Source organism: Pristiophorus japonicus, chromosome 12 (assembly GCF_044704955.1).
Source record: "Pristiophorus japonicus isolate sPriJap1 chromosome 12, sPriJap1.hap1, whole genome shotgun sequence".
Classification (NCBI taxonomy): Eukaryota; Metazoa; Chordata; class Chondrichthyes; family Pristiophoridae; genus Pristiophorus; species Pristiophorus japonicus.
The window spans coordinates 31,484,587-31,500,588 of NC_091988.1; the positions used below are offsets into that span (position 1 = coordinate 31,484,587).

Sequence of the window (16,002 nt, forward strand, 5' to 3'; positions counted from 1 at the left end):
AAAAGGGGACGTTCCCAGCCACTTACACCACTTATGCCAATTTGGCCAGAAAAAAGTTGTATTAAACTAACTTAGGGCAGCGTATGTGTCCACTTTTGTCCGCACAGAAAGACCTTACTTACAGTTAAGAAACCAGCGTAAGTAACTACATTTAAAGCACCAAACAAAGCACGAAAAGTAACAAGCAATTAATTAACAAATAAAATATAAAGAAACCTGCCCCTAAAGCACCAAGACCAAAGTAATAAGAAATCAATAAATAAAAAAATAAAAACATATAAGGGACCCTGCCCTTAAAACACTAAAATCAATCAGTAAATAACAAATAAAAAATAGAAGTCCTACCTTAGGGAATGAGGGAGGCCAGTCGGCCAGAGCTGGGGGGGTGGGGTGGTGGGGGAGAGAGAAGGGGGTAAGATAGGAGAGGGGCGGGGAGAGGAGGGGGGTGCGGTGGAAGTACCCTCTTGATCGAATGGTACAAATCCTCTGGAAGGTCTGGAGCCAGCCCCTTGGACTTCAGTATCCTGAGGATCTTGTTCGCCCGAGATACCCAAAGTTTGCATCAGTAATCATATTGGTTTTTGTCAACACAACTGCACTACAGCCAGGCTGCTCTAGGGATCTGTATTTTTTAACTCTTTGGCTCAGGCGCACCTATTCCTGCTGTTGGGGCCGTTTATTGAACTGCCTGTGCGACGCAGTTACTCCCGTCCTCGCTCACAGAGGGCCTGGCTTCACGTTTGGGGCACTGATCTTGGAGGGCTTTGGTGATGACCACTTGCTGATGACAATGGTCCACAAACCCCTTCAAAGTCCTCGAAGCACGTCTAGACTGATGTCTGGCATGGCATCAGACACCCGCATGAATCCCCGGTTCATCTGGTCGAGAGTTACAAACCCAGACCCCCAGAAACTGTTCAGGAGTTTTACAATCAGGTCAGAGTTGATGAGGGAGACCATTCAGCTAGGGGTAGGGACGGTGTGCTTTGGACCCCTCCCACACAGCCTGCAGCGCGTGTTTGCAGAAACGGCCTGCCAGGAGCTACTGCACATGCGCACAGACTCTAGCGCGCATGTGCCGAGGTCTCGGCACTGTTTTCAGCGCCAGGATCTGGCTCCGCCCCCAATCCATTGGGCACGCTGCGCCACGACCAAGAGGAGGCTGGGGAGCGGCCAGAATACGGAGGTCTTTTTTCGGCGGCTTGGAGGCGGACAAAAGCGGCGCACCTCGGGTGAGGGCGTCAGAAAAACAGGTTAGGGAAACTCTAGCCCTTAGTTACTAACTGGATAAACTCCATTAGGCAGCAGGAGAATCTGGAGTGACCATTCTTAAATCCAATTTCTTTCTCTTGTGAGGCATGGATGTAAGTATTTAAAAAAAATATATAAATGGTATTATTGAACATAGTGATTGTAAGCATACTTCCAGGCAAGCATTTTATTTGACAAATAACATTACAGCCAAAGAGTTAAAAAAATACAGATCCCTAGAGCAGCCTAGCTGTAGTGCAGTTGTGTTGACAAAAACCAATATGATTACCGATGCAAACTTTGGGATTCCTGGGTTTGGGGAAGGTGGAAACGAAGATTTCTGCCGAAGAATGGCAAGGAACTTCTATTCCTCCCCATGTCAAGGGGAGTTTCCAGGATACCCTGGGGAATTCCAACCATTCCACCCTTATAAGGTTTATGGGGGGCTCAGGGTCTTCTGAAGGACTCAACATTTTTAATAGGGAAAGATAATCAATTCCAGAAGTGATTGATTACCTTCCCCTAGGGACTTGTTTGCTCCATTGGGAGCAGAAGGTGTGAAATTGAAGATTTTTTATTGGGCCCTTCAAGGGCCTCCTCTCTCTGACATTCTGGCCTGTGGTTCAGGGCAGGCACAATGCACCAACTCCAGTAATCTTCATCGCTGCAATCTGGCAGTCCAGGAGTGAAAGCAACTAAGGGCTTAGAAATCTTACTTTGCTTCTTATTGATTCTGCAATGTTTTTGTCAGTTTAAAGGCAGAGGACATTGGGTCCACTGGAATGAAGCAATCAAAAATATTTCTCTGGGTGATAAGACAACAAAAGTCCAGGACATCATAGTTCCTACTATGGACACAATCAGATACACCTACTTTTTGGATCTCTGCATTACAAATGGAAAGTAAGGAAGATACTGTTTATTAAAAAATGTTCTTTGATTCTTAATGGTTCTCATTTACACTGTATAATAAAACAGCCAAACAGATAATGTAAGTGAAAAGAATGGGGCTTATGCTGGCTATAGTTATACTGTGACAGCACAAAGGAAAAGCTGTGAGGCCATTTATTGGAGAATTCTTACTAAAGCTGATAGAATGGGAGTATTACAGTCAATTTTGGGGATTAGTTCCTTGTTCTGAATTTCCTCAGCTGAGATCCAAAAGTGCAGTAATGTAAGGCGATGTTAGAGGTAAAAGTGGAGCCTCACCAAAATTTTGCCATTAAACCTTCTGCTTTGACTAATACATCTTGAGGGAATGTTAATTAAAATATTTTAGTCACATTAGCCAGAATCTTTAACTTGGAGTCAGGTTGCACGCGTGCGAGGCTGCATAGCGAATCGAGAATGCAAAGATGTGCACAGCGCATTTTGCAGTGCGAGCTTTACTTAATAGCCCAAATTAAAACAGTCATGCGCATTTCCCAGCCCAATTAAACGGAGCGAGTCTGATGATGCCATCGATGACTCATTTCCAGTGCGGATATTTAAAGCAACCTTGCACACATCTCATTTGAAGGCTAATGCAGGAGTGCGTAAGTTTTCAGAGGTCGCAGTAATGTGATTAAACTGTGGGTCATGGAGACAAGGCAGAGGGCCATGCCAAGACTCAATGATGCCTCCCTCGAAGTTCTAGTGCAGGCAGTAAGAGCACGCAGGGAGGTCCTCTTCCCTGGTGATCAACGCAAACGGCCACCCAAAGACAAAGGACTGCAGGACCACCTGAGGAGACAGTGCAGGAGACGGAGGAGGAAGAAGACGACAATGGGGGCAGGAGGATGATGAGGAGCTTGCAGATGAACCCATGGCACCACCGCCTCCAACACCACAGCGGAGGGCACGTGGAGCGTATGCCACTACATCAGCTCATAAAGGAACGCTTTGCTTTAATGTGGAGAGCTGCTGATGACTGTTACCCCAAACGTTTGACATTGTACAAGAGTGCTTAAATTCAATTCAAACGTTGATGTAAAAATGTAAAAAATATACAGGTTGGATCTCCCTTATCCGGCACCACCCCACATCTGGCATGATTCTGGTGGCCGGGGGCATAGGCGAAGAACGCGACTTTGGGGCCCGCTGACACTCGGCCCGCCGGGGGCTGCGCCAACACTCTGCCCATCGACATTTCAGGTCTGCCCTTCCCTTTCCCAGTGTCCCTGGGCATAAACCTCCCCATGTTGATATCAGGTTGGCGTGCAGCACCGCACCGCAAATGCCGTTGCTGTTGTTGGGGCTCAAACATTGCCGGCGCAATAAATGGGGCTCAGGAGAAGCTCACGATGTGGAAAGCGAGGCATCAGGACTGGAAGATGATGTCGGCTCCCCATCTTCGGGTGCTGTCGACCTGACTGCTATGGCACAGGGAGTTCCGCGCCATGTCCCGATCCCATCCATTGCCGCATGGTTTCGACGGCGTCGGCGGTTCGCTCCATCACGGCTTTCCTCCGAATGCTGCTCTGATAGAGCTGCGATGTTTGTGGTTATTGTAGTCATGGCCTTGAGCAGCTCTCGACCAATGTCGACGCTGGCCTGTGACAGACGCACCATGTCCTGGTACAGCAACTGACCTTTGCTGCACCAACCTTTGTCGCTGCGGCAAAGGCGCTGCAACACTGGGGGTGCCTTGTAGTGCACGGCTTGGTCCAGCAGAATCAGAGTAGCCATGGGGGAATCCCCTGAATACAGACTCCATGGTGGAGGATGTTCCAGCTGTCCCACATGGAGCTGGTGTATCCTACTCTGTCTCCACCCCTAGCACCACCTCCACTGGCTGCCAGATCAGTGAGTCTTCATCTTTGTCTTTGTCTTCCTCATCTCTGCCAGTGGTGAAGCCGGGAAAGGGCTGGGTGACGGCAGAGGTAGAGGCAGTGAGTCTGTGTCGCTGTGGTCTGAATCATCCGAGTCTGGATGTACAAAACAACATTTTTAAAAGTTTGGTACCAGGGGAGGGGTCAGGGTTACATAAGTACATAGTACAGTGACTTATCGCAGTCTTACTTAAATGTCCACCACTGCTGCAGTACTGTACTACATATCGCAGTCAGGCAATATATATATATATGCATTGCATTATATGCCCCCAACATTGTAGTACATCACAAGAGGCCAACATTACAGTGCAATTGTTATATATATGGACTTGTATTTACTCTGTACAGCCACCAGAGGGCTCATTCCCCGGAGTCCCAAGGGATCCCATAAACCCTTAGGAGCACAGGTTGGAGAGGCACTCTGGAGACCTGCAATAAAAAACTAAGGTCACACGTTACTTTGAGCTCACAGTATTCAGTCTGACTCTTTCTCCATACACAACAGCAATAAACTTGCATTACATTACATCAGGCCAACATTACAGTTACAGTAACATTACATGACATGAGAGGACCGCAACACAGACTGCATTTTATTCAACTTACCATCTTGTGTGAGTGGGTCAGCTCCAATGCCAGTGGTGGCACGGCTGCTATCCCCAACCAGGGACAGGGCATGGATCTCGATGTCAAACAGAGGCTCCTGGGTTGTGGGTCCTCCCCCCATGCGACGCTGATCGACTACTATTGCAGACATTGTCTTCTGCAGAAAGTAAAGTAAATCAAAGTAAAAATCTTCAATCCATTTAACATCTCACCCACACCCCACACAACACACACGTTGATCCTCTTGTCATTGCCTGTAAAGCACGAATACATTGCTGTAACCTTAAGATAAATAACATCATCCTTGTGGCACTGAACCTACATTTACATGGTACATAGCACATGGCGGGGAGGGGGGGGTTACATAAATAAAATCATTACTTACTCTTGCTATCCTCACCAGGTCGTTCCACCACTTACAGCACCTATCCGCGGTGCGTACCATCGTACTTTTAGAGGACACAGCCTCCCCGATCTCGTCCCATAGTCGGTTCTGCTCCTTTGCGGGGGGTGGGGGGCCTTTCCATGACCACCCTTGGTTAGCTCAGAGTACCTCTCTGTTATGTGCTCCAGAAGGGCAGGTAGCTTCGTCTCATCGAAGGCAGGAGCCCTCAACCTCCCTCCTTCTCGAAGTTCCTGAATTCGGATGTCTTTTTTAACATTGCCATAATCTTTGTATTTGTATGATTTTTGCTTTGTTAAATATCTCTTAGTCTTCAAACTGAACACTTATTAGTTAGAAATATATTTGGTATTTTTCAAGTAACTGCCCGTCGACTAGCTTGCTGCTCCTTCTCACTCTCTCTCCCTCCTCTTCAACTCACTGTACATGCACGGGTGACCCCTGACCCCTGAAATCACGGGTAAAACGCTTGTGTAAAAAAAAAAGGGGAAAAAAATTTCCTGCATGTGCAGTTCCGTGCCGCACCGCCTATCGAGGAGAAAGTCGATCTGGATCGACTACTAGGATACATACCGCCCGATGCAGACCGCTGACTTTTTTTTAACCAATTTTGTCCTCTTCGATTTCAACGGTATGCCGGCGGTGTGAAACAACGTACTGCCGGCATACCGCCGAGAAATGGGCAGACCTTACACAGCGACCAATTTTTGGCCCCAAGTCTTTAAAGTGCCCATTACTGGCAACTCAGAAAAAGGTCACTTAAAAAAAAAAATGCTCCACCTGGTCCCACAAAATTTTTCTGGTCTTCTGCCTCCCCATCTGTGTCCTACTCTCTTCCCACTCCCCTGCCCTCTGCACTGCAATTGCATCCCTCCTCTGAATTCATTATTTCTGGCTGAGCTCTGTGAAGGAGCCCCCAGATTTCCCACCCACCCTGATCAGCGAGTTGCCTGTGAGCACTGGTTCTGTCCTTGAACTCGGTGATCGTATGCTAATAAAACCCGGTCCCTCAAAATGGTTCGGGCCTCATGCCAAGGACATTGGGCAGACAGTATGCTTACACCTCCTATTGCCTTTAAGATGTTCACCTGGGGTTAAAATTGACCCCGTGATATTGCTGTAAAATGGTGCTGCATCTCTATTATTTTAGAGGGAGATTTCCCATCGGCACCCTTTTTAAAAATCAAAATAAGAATTGTGCTTAACATTAACATCTTTGTATCATTTCATCAAATTATTTCAATATTATTTCAACAGTGATTGCTAATAATAAAACCAGGGGTATTCAGTTAAATTAATGAAACAGTCTACAAGTGTGCTCAGTTATCATTAGTGAAGATGGTCATGAACCCACGGATCATTCATAATCAATTGTGCATTTTAATTCAAAGCATTCACACCATCAAACTCAGTCAGTATCCTGAGTAATATCATTAGGATTCACTGTTTAAATAAAAATATGCTGTAAGGATAGAACAAAGCAAAAGCATGTTACATATAATCATAGATTTATTCACTGATTGATTAGCTTTTAAAAGGGATCTTGACACACAAACTTTGGGGTGGATTTTGTTTTCATTATCTGGTTGGTAATCTGGGGTAGTAGATTGCCTGTCCTTTATAGAACTTATCCAATTTTCATTTTATTAACATCAATGGAATGAAAATCAGGTGACTTCTATAAAGCCAACTAATCTATTTTGACAGATTAGCACTTGGGGGTTAAGATGAAAATGTAGTCCATTATTTTTAAATTTTAATTGTCATTGAGAGTTACTGTAATCTTAATGTCTTTATTATCATTTGTTTTCACCTGGTTATGTAGCCATAGAAGATATTTATAATAAAACTTTCTATGATTCATTCAATTTATTATACATAGTAATATATATTTAATTAAGTTATTTATTCCGTTATGTTTTCATGTATGTTTATTTTACGGAAAATATATGTAATTAATACAGTTAGAAATATAGCTAGCCTATATAATGATTTCAAACAATTTATAAAACTTGTTTTTTTTATATACACAGACCACTGCTCTTTGTGGGCCATACTGGCACAGGGAAGTCATTGTACATTCAAGATAAACTAATGAACCATTTGGATAAGGAACGTTATGTACCTTTTTTCATCAACTTTTCTGCACGAACTAGTGCTAATCAGATTCAGGTAAATGCCCTTCATCACTTTTAAAATCTGTTCAAAGTCACTGGGCTAGGTGGGGGAAAAGGATTGCCAGGATTTTTGCTCCTTTTCATTTTCCAATTACCGTGGCTGCATGTATGTGATGAGGAAAGATTGGGCTTGGCTGTGTGTCCTCCACAATTGAATAGTCTACTGATACTGTCCAGGCTGATGAAGCTGCCAAAGTCCAAGCATGGTTTTAGAGGTGAAAAGGAGGAATACAATTGGAAAAGGCATAAATTACAAAATTCCCTCAAATTGCACTTCAAGGTAAAATATAAAGCATAATTTTAAAAAGTAAGATAGTTAAAAAAACATTGTGTCCTCTTATATTTTAAATTGCTCATCATACATTTTGCTGACAGCTGATGCAGCGTATTGGCATTCCAGCTTGCTGTGCACGGCAGCATTGTGTTGCAGATTGAAGCTCATGATACCCCACATAGCAAGTTCAAGCCTGTGCATTTAGTGAGGCTTTAAATGCGGATCAGAGGATTCCCTGTAGGAAAATCAGAAGCTTAATCATTCTACACTGCTTCAGTGGAAGGGAGTAGTGTGCGGCGGCCCGGCCCGGAAATCGGAGCAGTCCCGACCTGCAAGACCATCAGCAGGCCGGGGCCATTGAAGGGAACAGCGTGTGGCAGCATACCACTGCAGGGAGCAGTGCGTGCTGCTGCAGGAGGGCGACGGCTGCGAAGCCAGGTCGCTGATTGCAGTGCGGGCAGGCACAGCAGCAGGGGCGAAGGAGCGGCAAGAGTTTGTAGATGGAAGTGACCGGGGCCCAGGAGAGGCGTGAATCTGGGACCCAGAAGAGGCGAGGGCCCAGGGGCAGCACGGGCCAGCCCACACTGCAATATGTGTGCGCACTCGGTCTGTGCAGCAGAGCTGGTCTCCAGTTAGTCTTGGACAATCCTTGCCACTGGACCAAGACCTAGCTCTGTCAACCCGTGTGGTGGCTGGTGTGCAATGGTCAGCACACGTTAAAAAAATTCAAGCACAGGCATCTTCCACCCTTCACGATGTAGTTCAGGATCTGGAATATTAGATCCTTTATTGAAACACCAGTGAACTCATTTCTTTTTGGCGTGGAAGCAAGTCATCCTCGCTTCGAGGGACTGCCTATGATGATGATGATGATGATGACACTTCCTAATGACCAGGAAAAGAGCTGCACAGCCTGAGACATTGGTTCAAGTCACCTGCTTAGGTCATGGAATAGCACGTCATTGGTGGAGGAGGAGGTACTGTTAAAAGGAGCTCAGTGATATAAATGGTTTTGGGATGTTAAATATAAGATTATGAATGTGTGGGAGTTAGCAATAATTTGATAATTTATTCCAGTCATTCAGATGGCTTTAAGTCATGAGAGAAAGCCTTGAGGGTTAATTACATTTTGCTTACTTTCACAATTAGAATGTTATAATCTGTAAATAGTATGGTCTCATTAAAAGGGAAACACTGCTAAGGGCAGTAGAAAGTAGAGATGAAATTAGAATGATTTAATAGTTATTATAATGGCTCAGATCTTGCTGGAAAAATAACCGCGTGGCACAGTAGTTAATGCGCAAATTGGCCAGCAAGTTGAAAACTTCGTAACTTACCAATCGATTTATTTCGCTCAGCCATTTACTTTGCACAAAGGGCATTGTGATATCTTCACAGAGCATGGCAGGCAGCTCTCTCGGAAGCCTCTGGAATCTGCCTGGTTCTGTTTATTAACTCTGCAGTTGCAGTACACAATACGTCCACATCCACAGTGTGGAGCTACAAACATTACAAGCTTACAGACATTACACTTCTCCCTCCTTAATGAAGAAGTTATTATAACAAACATCATACATAACTTTCATGTTTATACATAACACAAGATATTAACTTTTTTTCTTCCATATTTACAAATTTAACTTTACCACTGGTTTTCTGTTTCGAAGAGGATACCTTCGCTCTCGAACAGAACCTTCCAAACATGGTGTTGAATCTAAACTCAGTCGAGGCTCATCCTGAGGAACGTTTACCTCCACGGAATTTCCTTGATTTTCATTTGAGCTCACTCTAACTTCAGGTTCTTTGTTTTCCTGACTCAGACTCAGACTTTCATTCTGATTCTCTCCTGGATTTGTTTCCAGTACATTGGATTTAGGATTTGCTATTGGTGTATCAAAACTATCTGATCAGTCAGAAATAATTGAATCATTCCACCTTCAACTCCTTCCATGTCTCTAGGTAATATATGATCAATATGAACAAACCTAACCTGCCCATTATCAAACATCTTTAACAAATATGTGCAAGGACCACATATCTTCACCACTCTTCCTAGTAACCACTTTAACCATTTATGGTGATGGTTCTTCACTCTCACCTTCTGGTTTAATTTCACGTCTCTCTTTTACTCTACCTCTATCATGATTTTCTGTCTTAATTGTATCTCTTCTACAGACTGTGCCAAATTTGGTTTTAACAACGAGAATCTGGTTCGTGGCTGTCGTTTGAGAAACAACTCTGCTGGTCTTCTACCTGTAGCTGTATGAGGAGTATTTCGATATGTAATCAAAAAATTAGCCAATTTGTGATCCAATGACAACTGTCGTTTCCTTGGATCTGGATCTAACATTTGTTTTATGAGGGCACGTTTTACAATTTGTACAGTGCGCTCTGCTGCACCATTCGAAGCAGGATGGTATGGTGGAACCTTGGTATGTTTCACACCGTTTTTGCTCGTGAATTGTGCAAATTCTTCTGAACGAAATTGTGGTCCATTATCCGAAACAATTTCTTCAGGGAGGCCAAATGAAGAAAATAATTTTCGCAAAATGTCCAATGTTTTACTTGTTGTTATTTTCCACATTGGAAACACCTCAACCCACTTCAAATGGCTATCAATCACAATGAACAATTGTTGTCCTTCTAACTTAGCAAAATCAATATGTAGCCTTTGCCACACCCTGGGAGGCCATTTCCATGGTTGTAATGGTACTGGTGGTGGTTGCTTGCTTACCGATTGACATGTCGTACACTGACTCACGATGTAGTCTATATCTTTAACAAGACCTGGCCACCATAAATAACTGCATGCAAAACTCTTGGTCAAGCACATTCCCAGGTGCTGGTCATGGAGGTCTCCTAATAATTTGGACCTGAATTTATTTGTTATAACCACTTTTGCACCCCACATGATACAATCTTTATCAACTGATAATTCATTCCTACGAATGAAAAATGAATGTGTATCTTTATCTGTTACCTGGTTTGGCCATCCATTTGCAATATACACATACACCTTTGACATCACTGGGTCACGTTTGGTTGCTCTACCAATCTCTTCAGCCATGACTGGCAGTTCATCAATGTATGAAAAATAAAACACTTCTTCCCTATCAGGTATAACTTGTGATGGGGAAGGCAACCTAGACATTGCATCAGCATTACTGTGATCAGCTGATCATCTGTATTCAATATCATATGTATATGCTGACAAAATCAAAGCCCATCTCTGCATTCGGGCTGCAGCTAATGTTGGAACTGGGGACTTTGGATGGAGGATTGCTGTTAGCGGCTTATGGTCCGTAACGATGGTAAACTTATGACCATACAAGTATTTGTGAAACTTCTTGACCCCAAAAATTAATGCCAAAGCTTCCCTTTCAATTTGCGCATAATTACTCTCACTGGCACTGAGAGTGTGTGAAGCAAAAGCAATGGTCTCTCCTCCCCATTACGTGATACTTGAGAGATCACTGCCCCAACTCCATATGGAGAGGCATCACATGCTAGCTTAATCTCCTTAGATATGTCATAGTGAACTAACATGGTGCTCTCTACCAATTTTCTTTTACACTCCTTGAATGCAGTATCGCATTCTTTTGACCACTTCCAATGGACCTGTTTTTCAATAGTTCATTCAGTGGATGTAATACTGTAGCCAAATTTGGTAGGAACTTCCCATAATAGTTCAAAAGACCCAAGAATGAACGAAGTTCAGTGACATTCCTGGGAGTGGGTGCATTTCTAATTGCATCCAATTTTTCCATGGTTGGATGTAAACCATCTTTGTCTACTCTGTACCCTAAGTACTCCACTGAGTTTTTAAATAACTCACACTTACGAGCAGACACTCGTACTCTGCTTCTTTAGCCGTTTGAGGACTCCATTCAATATGTTATTATGAATTTGCCTATCTGCTGCTGAAATTAATATATCATCCAAATAACATACTACCCCTTCAATACCTTGCACAATCTGGTTCATCACCCCTTGGAATATGGCAGGGGCGGAAGACACTCCAAACGGTAGCCTATTAAATTGATATCGGCCTAGATGAATACTTATAGTCAAACATGACTTGGACTCCTCATCTAGTTCAAGCTGTAAGTAGGCATTCGTAAGAGCCAGTTTTGAGAAGATCTGACCACCTGACAGTGTTGTGAACAAATCTTCTATATTCGGCAATGTATTGGGGACATTACCCTCTAGAACCTGGTTTACAGTTACTTTATAATCACCACACAATCTTCCCTTACCATTGGACTTAGGTACAACAACAATGGGTGTAGCCCAATTGCATCGATCTATCTTACAAATAATGTTCTCAGTCTCTCGTCTTTTGAGTTCTTGCTCAACTTTCTCCTTGAGTGCATATGGTAGGAACGTGGCTTGTAGTAAACCGATCTAGCGTCCTTCTGTACCCTGACACTCGCCTTGAAGCCTTGGATTGGACTGCCCGATTCGCAGAACACCTTTGGATACTTCTTGATAACCTCATCCGTTGATGAAAATCTCACTTCCACACAGAAAATCTTACTCCAATCCAGCTTCAGTGAGCTCAACCAATTTCTTCCTAGTCAGGCTCCTTTCACTACTATTAGAGGCAAGTTCTGAAATTGATCTTTATATTTCACCGGTACGGTGATACAACCTCCCACAGGAATTTTCTCTCCTGAGTAGCCTCGCAGCTCTATCTTGGATTTCTCCAGTTGAAATTCATGGAATTTGTCACGATATAGTGACTCCGGTGCTACACTCATGGATGCACCCATGTCAATTTCCAAAGGTATCTTGAATCCCGCAACATCTATGTGGATTTTGATGCTTTCTAAATCGCTGTCCGTTAACCTCGTGCTCCTGATGACATGTAATTCTAACATCTCCTCATCCTGTTGTTGTTCTTCCATGCTATGTAGTCTCTTGGGATTTCTACTCATAGCTTTGAACGCTGGACTCATAGCTTTAAAAACTGATTTACCCTTCAGTCGGCATGCCTTCGCAAGATGCCCAGTCTTTCTGCAGAAGAAACACTCTGCCTTCACGGATGGACAACTTTGAGCAATGTGTTGTCCCAGGCACCTACAGCATGACTTCAACGCTCTGTTAGAATTTCCAGTTTCTGAGACTTTGGGTTCCCACTGCCTTTTACTTTGAACCTGCAGGAGATTTACCTCAGCTGACTGACAATCATAATCATAATCATTATTTAATTCTCGGGAATATTGTTCGGCTATGCCCAGCGACCTCGCTGTCTGACAAGCAATCTCAAAAGTCAAGTCATCCGTCGTCAATAACTTCCTTCTGATCGCATCATTTTTCACCCCACAAACAAAACGATCCCGTATTGCTCGGTTTTGAAAGTTTCCAAAATTACAGTGCATTGACAGCTTTTTTAATGCTATGATGTAATCACTGATACTTTCATCAGCCGAATCCCGAAACGATAGCTTTCAGCAATTTCTAATGATTTGGGATTATAGTGCTGCTTCAACTTCGTTTAAAATCTCTAAGCGTTGTGTTCTTTGGCTCGACAGGCACAAGCAGATTTACAAGGGTTTCGTACAATGCTGGACCCGCCTCCGATAAGAACATCGCTTTCTTACGTTCCAACACAGCCCGGTTCTGGACTGCATTGTCTGGAACTTCGATTATGTTATTTGCAGTGAAATACATTTCTAGCCGATCCACATACGCTTTAAAACGTTCCCGGTCGTGTCTATATTTCCCCAAATGTCCAATTACACCTGTCATTTTAATCTCTAGCTGTTCACACCGTGTGCTGCATTTTACCTCAGATTTTTGTAGCTTTTTCCAAAGACAGAAACTTCCAAAGTCTCTGTCGGCTGGCTGAATCCTTCACCAAAATTTAAGCTTTAAATCATCCGAAAAATCCCATCTCATCGCCAAATGTGATATCTTCACAGAGCATAGCACACACAGCTCCTAACATGGCAGGCAGCTCTCTCGGAAGCCTCCGGAATCTGCCTGGTTCTGTTTATTATTAACTCTGCAGTTGCAGTACATAATACGTCCACATCCACAGTGTGGAGCTACAAACATTACAAGCTTACAGACATTACAGGCATCTCGCTCTTAGCCTCCCTGTTTTTAAGAACTCGCTGGATTTGCACATTAGCCATTAAACTCGCCGCAGGAAGTTAGGGCTGATGATTAAGAGAATACGTACCCTTTTAACTATGTGATCATTGTTAATGCAATGCTAATCAATCTCTCTGGTCCAGAAAGGAGTCAATTTAAACTGTTCAATCTCATTCCTGCATGTAACGAATTTTTTTTAATTGTTACAGTTTTCCTTACTTTTCCTTTCCGTCCCTTTTTCTCTCTCTCTTAATCTGATCTTTATTTTCCGCCCTCTTTTTCTCTTTCTGTGCCTGATTTGACTCTAATTCACCCTCCTTCTTTGTTGTTCCACTGTTTCTTTCTCAGTCCTTAAATCTTATTGGTTAAGGAGATACACTGTTGTTCCCACTGTTCACTAAGGTCCCAGATGTCCCGTTGCCCTCGCCATGCCATTATTCGCTCGCATTTCCAGCAAGTTACGCTGCAAAATATTTTGAGCTGGAAGGTGCAGGAAAAAGTTTAACTGTGCTAAAATAAGGCATTAATGTTGTTACTGTTGCCAGGACCTCAAATCTGGCACCAAGCTTATGGACTGCAGGGCAGTAGTGATACCCGTCCTCCTATATGGCTCAGAGACGTGGACTATATACAGCAGACATCTCAAAGCGCTGGAGAAGTACCACCAGCGCTGCCTCTGCAAGATCCTGCAAATCCACTGTGAGGATAGATGCACCAACGTCCGTGTTCTCGCTCAGGCCAACATCCCCAGCATTGAAGCACTGACCACACTCAACCAGCTCCATTGGGCGGGCCACATCGTTCGCATGCCTGACACGAGACTCCCTAAGCCATCGCTCTACTCAGAGCTCCGACATGGCAAGCGTGCTCCAGGTGGGCAGAGGAAACGTTTCAAGGACACCCTCAAAACTTCCTTGATAAAGTGCAACATCCCCACCGACACCTGGGAATCCCTGGCACAAGACTGCCCAAAGTGGAGGAAGAGCATCCGGGAGAGTGCTGAGCACCTCGAGTCTCGTCGCCAAGAGCATGCAGAAACCAAGCGTAGACAGTGGAAGGAGCATGCGGCAAACCAGGCTCCCCACCCACCCTTTCCTTCAATCACTGTCTGCCCCACCTGTGACAGAGACTGTTATTCCTGCATTGGACTGTCCAGCCACCTGAGAACTCACTTTTAGAGTGGAAACAAGTCTTCCTCGATTTTGAGGGATTGTCTATAATGATGCTGTAGAAACATATGGTGGGCCGCCTTCTTCAATTGCTAAAGTTCGAGTGGTGAAAATACTGTAAGGTAGGGAAAACCAGGATTTCTGGTGGCAATGAAAGAACAGTGATTTAAAAACAGAAACTGCTGGAACTACTCAGCAGGTCAGGCAGCATATGTGGAGAGAGAAACAAAGTTGCCGTTTAAGGTTGACCTTTTGTCAAAACTGGAAAAAGTTAGAGGTGTAACAGGTTTTAATCAAGTACAGTCAGGGAAGCAGAGGCAGGGAGGAAATAACAGGGGAAGGTCTGTGATAGGATTGAAGGCAAGAGAGATTAAATGACAAAAGGGATGATGGTGCAAGGCAAAAGAAGATGGTGATGGGACATGTAAAGAAACAAAAGCAGGGTCTAGCGGAGGTGTAAATGGGAACAGCACAACCATTACCAACAGCTGCTGTCCGAAAAATGGGGGCAGGTTTATAATCTGAAATTGTTGAGCTCAATGTTGAGTCTGGAAAGTTGTAAAGTGCCTAATCGAAAGATGGGGTGCTGTTCCTCGAGCTTACATTGAGCTTTTCATCGGGACAGTGTAGGAGGCCGAGGTCAGATGGTGAATGAAAATGACAGGTAACCCAAAGCTCGGTCATGCTTGCAGATTGAATGGAGGTGTTCTGCAAAGCGGTCACCCAATCTGCATTTGGTCTCCCCAGTGTAAAGGAGACCGCATCATGAGCAACAAATATAGCATACTAAATTGAAAGAAGTACAAGTAAACCTCTTTCTCACGTGGTGATATGTGTCCGTCGGGATGGTGTGTAACTTTGAGGAGAACTTGTAGATGATGGTGTTCGCATGCACCTGCTGCAGTGCATCCTGCAGATAGTACACATTGCAGCCATGGTTGGCTGGGGTGGAGTTGGTGGATATTTAAGCTGGTGGCTGAGCTGCCAATCAAGGGGACTTCATTGCCCTAGATGCTGTCAAGCTTCTTGAGTGTTGTTGCAGCTCGATCCATCCAAGCAAATGGAGAGTATTCCATGTCCCTCCTGACTTGTAGATAGTGAATATGCTTTGGGAGTCAGGAGGTGAACCACTCACAGCAGTATACCATACCAGTATATCTCTTTTAGTAGCCACCTTGTTTATGTGAGTGATCCAGTTGAGTTTTAGTCA

At 44.0% G+C, this 16,002-nt stretch overlaps 1 protein-coding gene across 2 annotated transcripts in view; it reads left to right on the forward strand.

Annotated features, from left to right (window-relative positions):
- Window positions 1–16,002, forward strand: part of dnah12 (dynein, axonemal, heavy chain 12) — a 393,315-nt gene that overhangs the window by 207,723 nt on the left and 169,590 nt on the right. For both annotated transcript variants that reach the window (XM_070895275.1, XM_070895274.1), the window contains 2 exons: window positions 2,003–2,154; window positions 7,107–7,245. In XM_070895275.1, coding sequence (XP_070751376.1) covers window positions 2,003–2,154; window positions 7,107–7,245 — 291 coding nt within the window. The remainder of the gene's footprint in view (window positions 1–2,002; window positions 2,155–7,106; window positions 7,246–16,002) is intronic.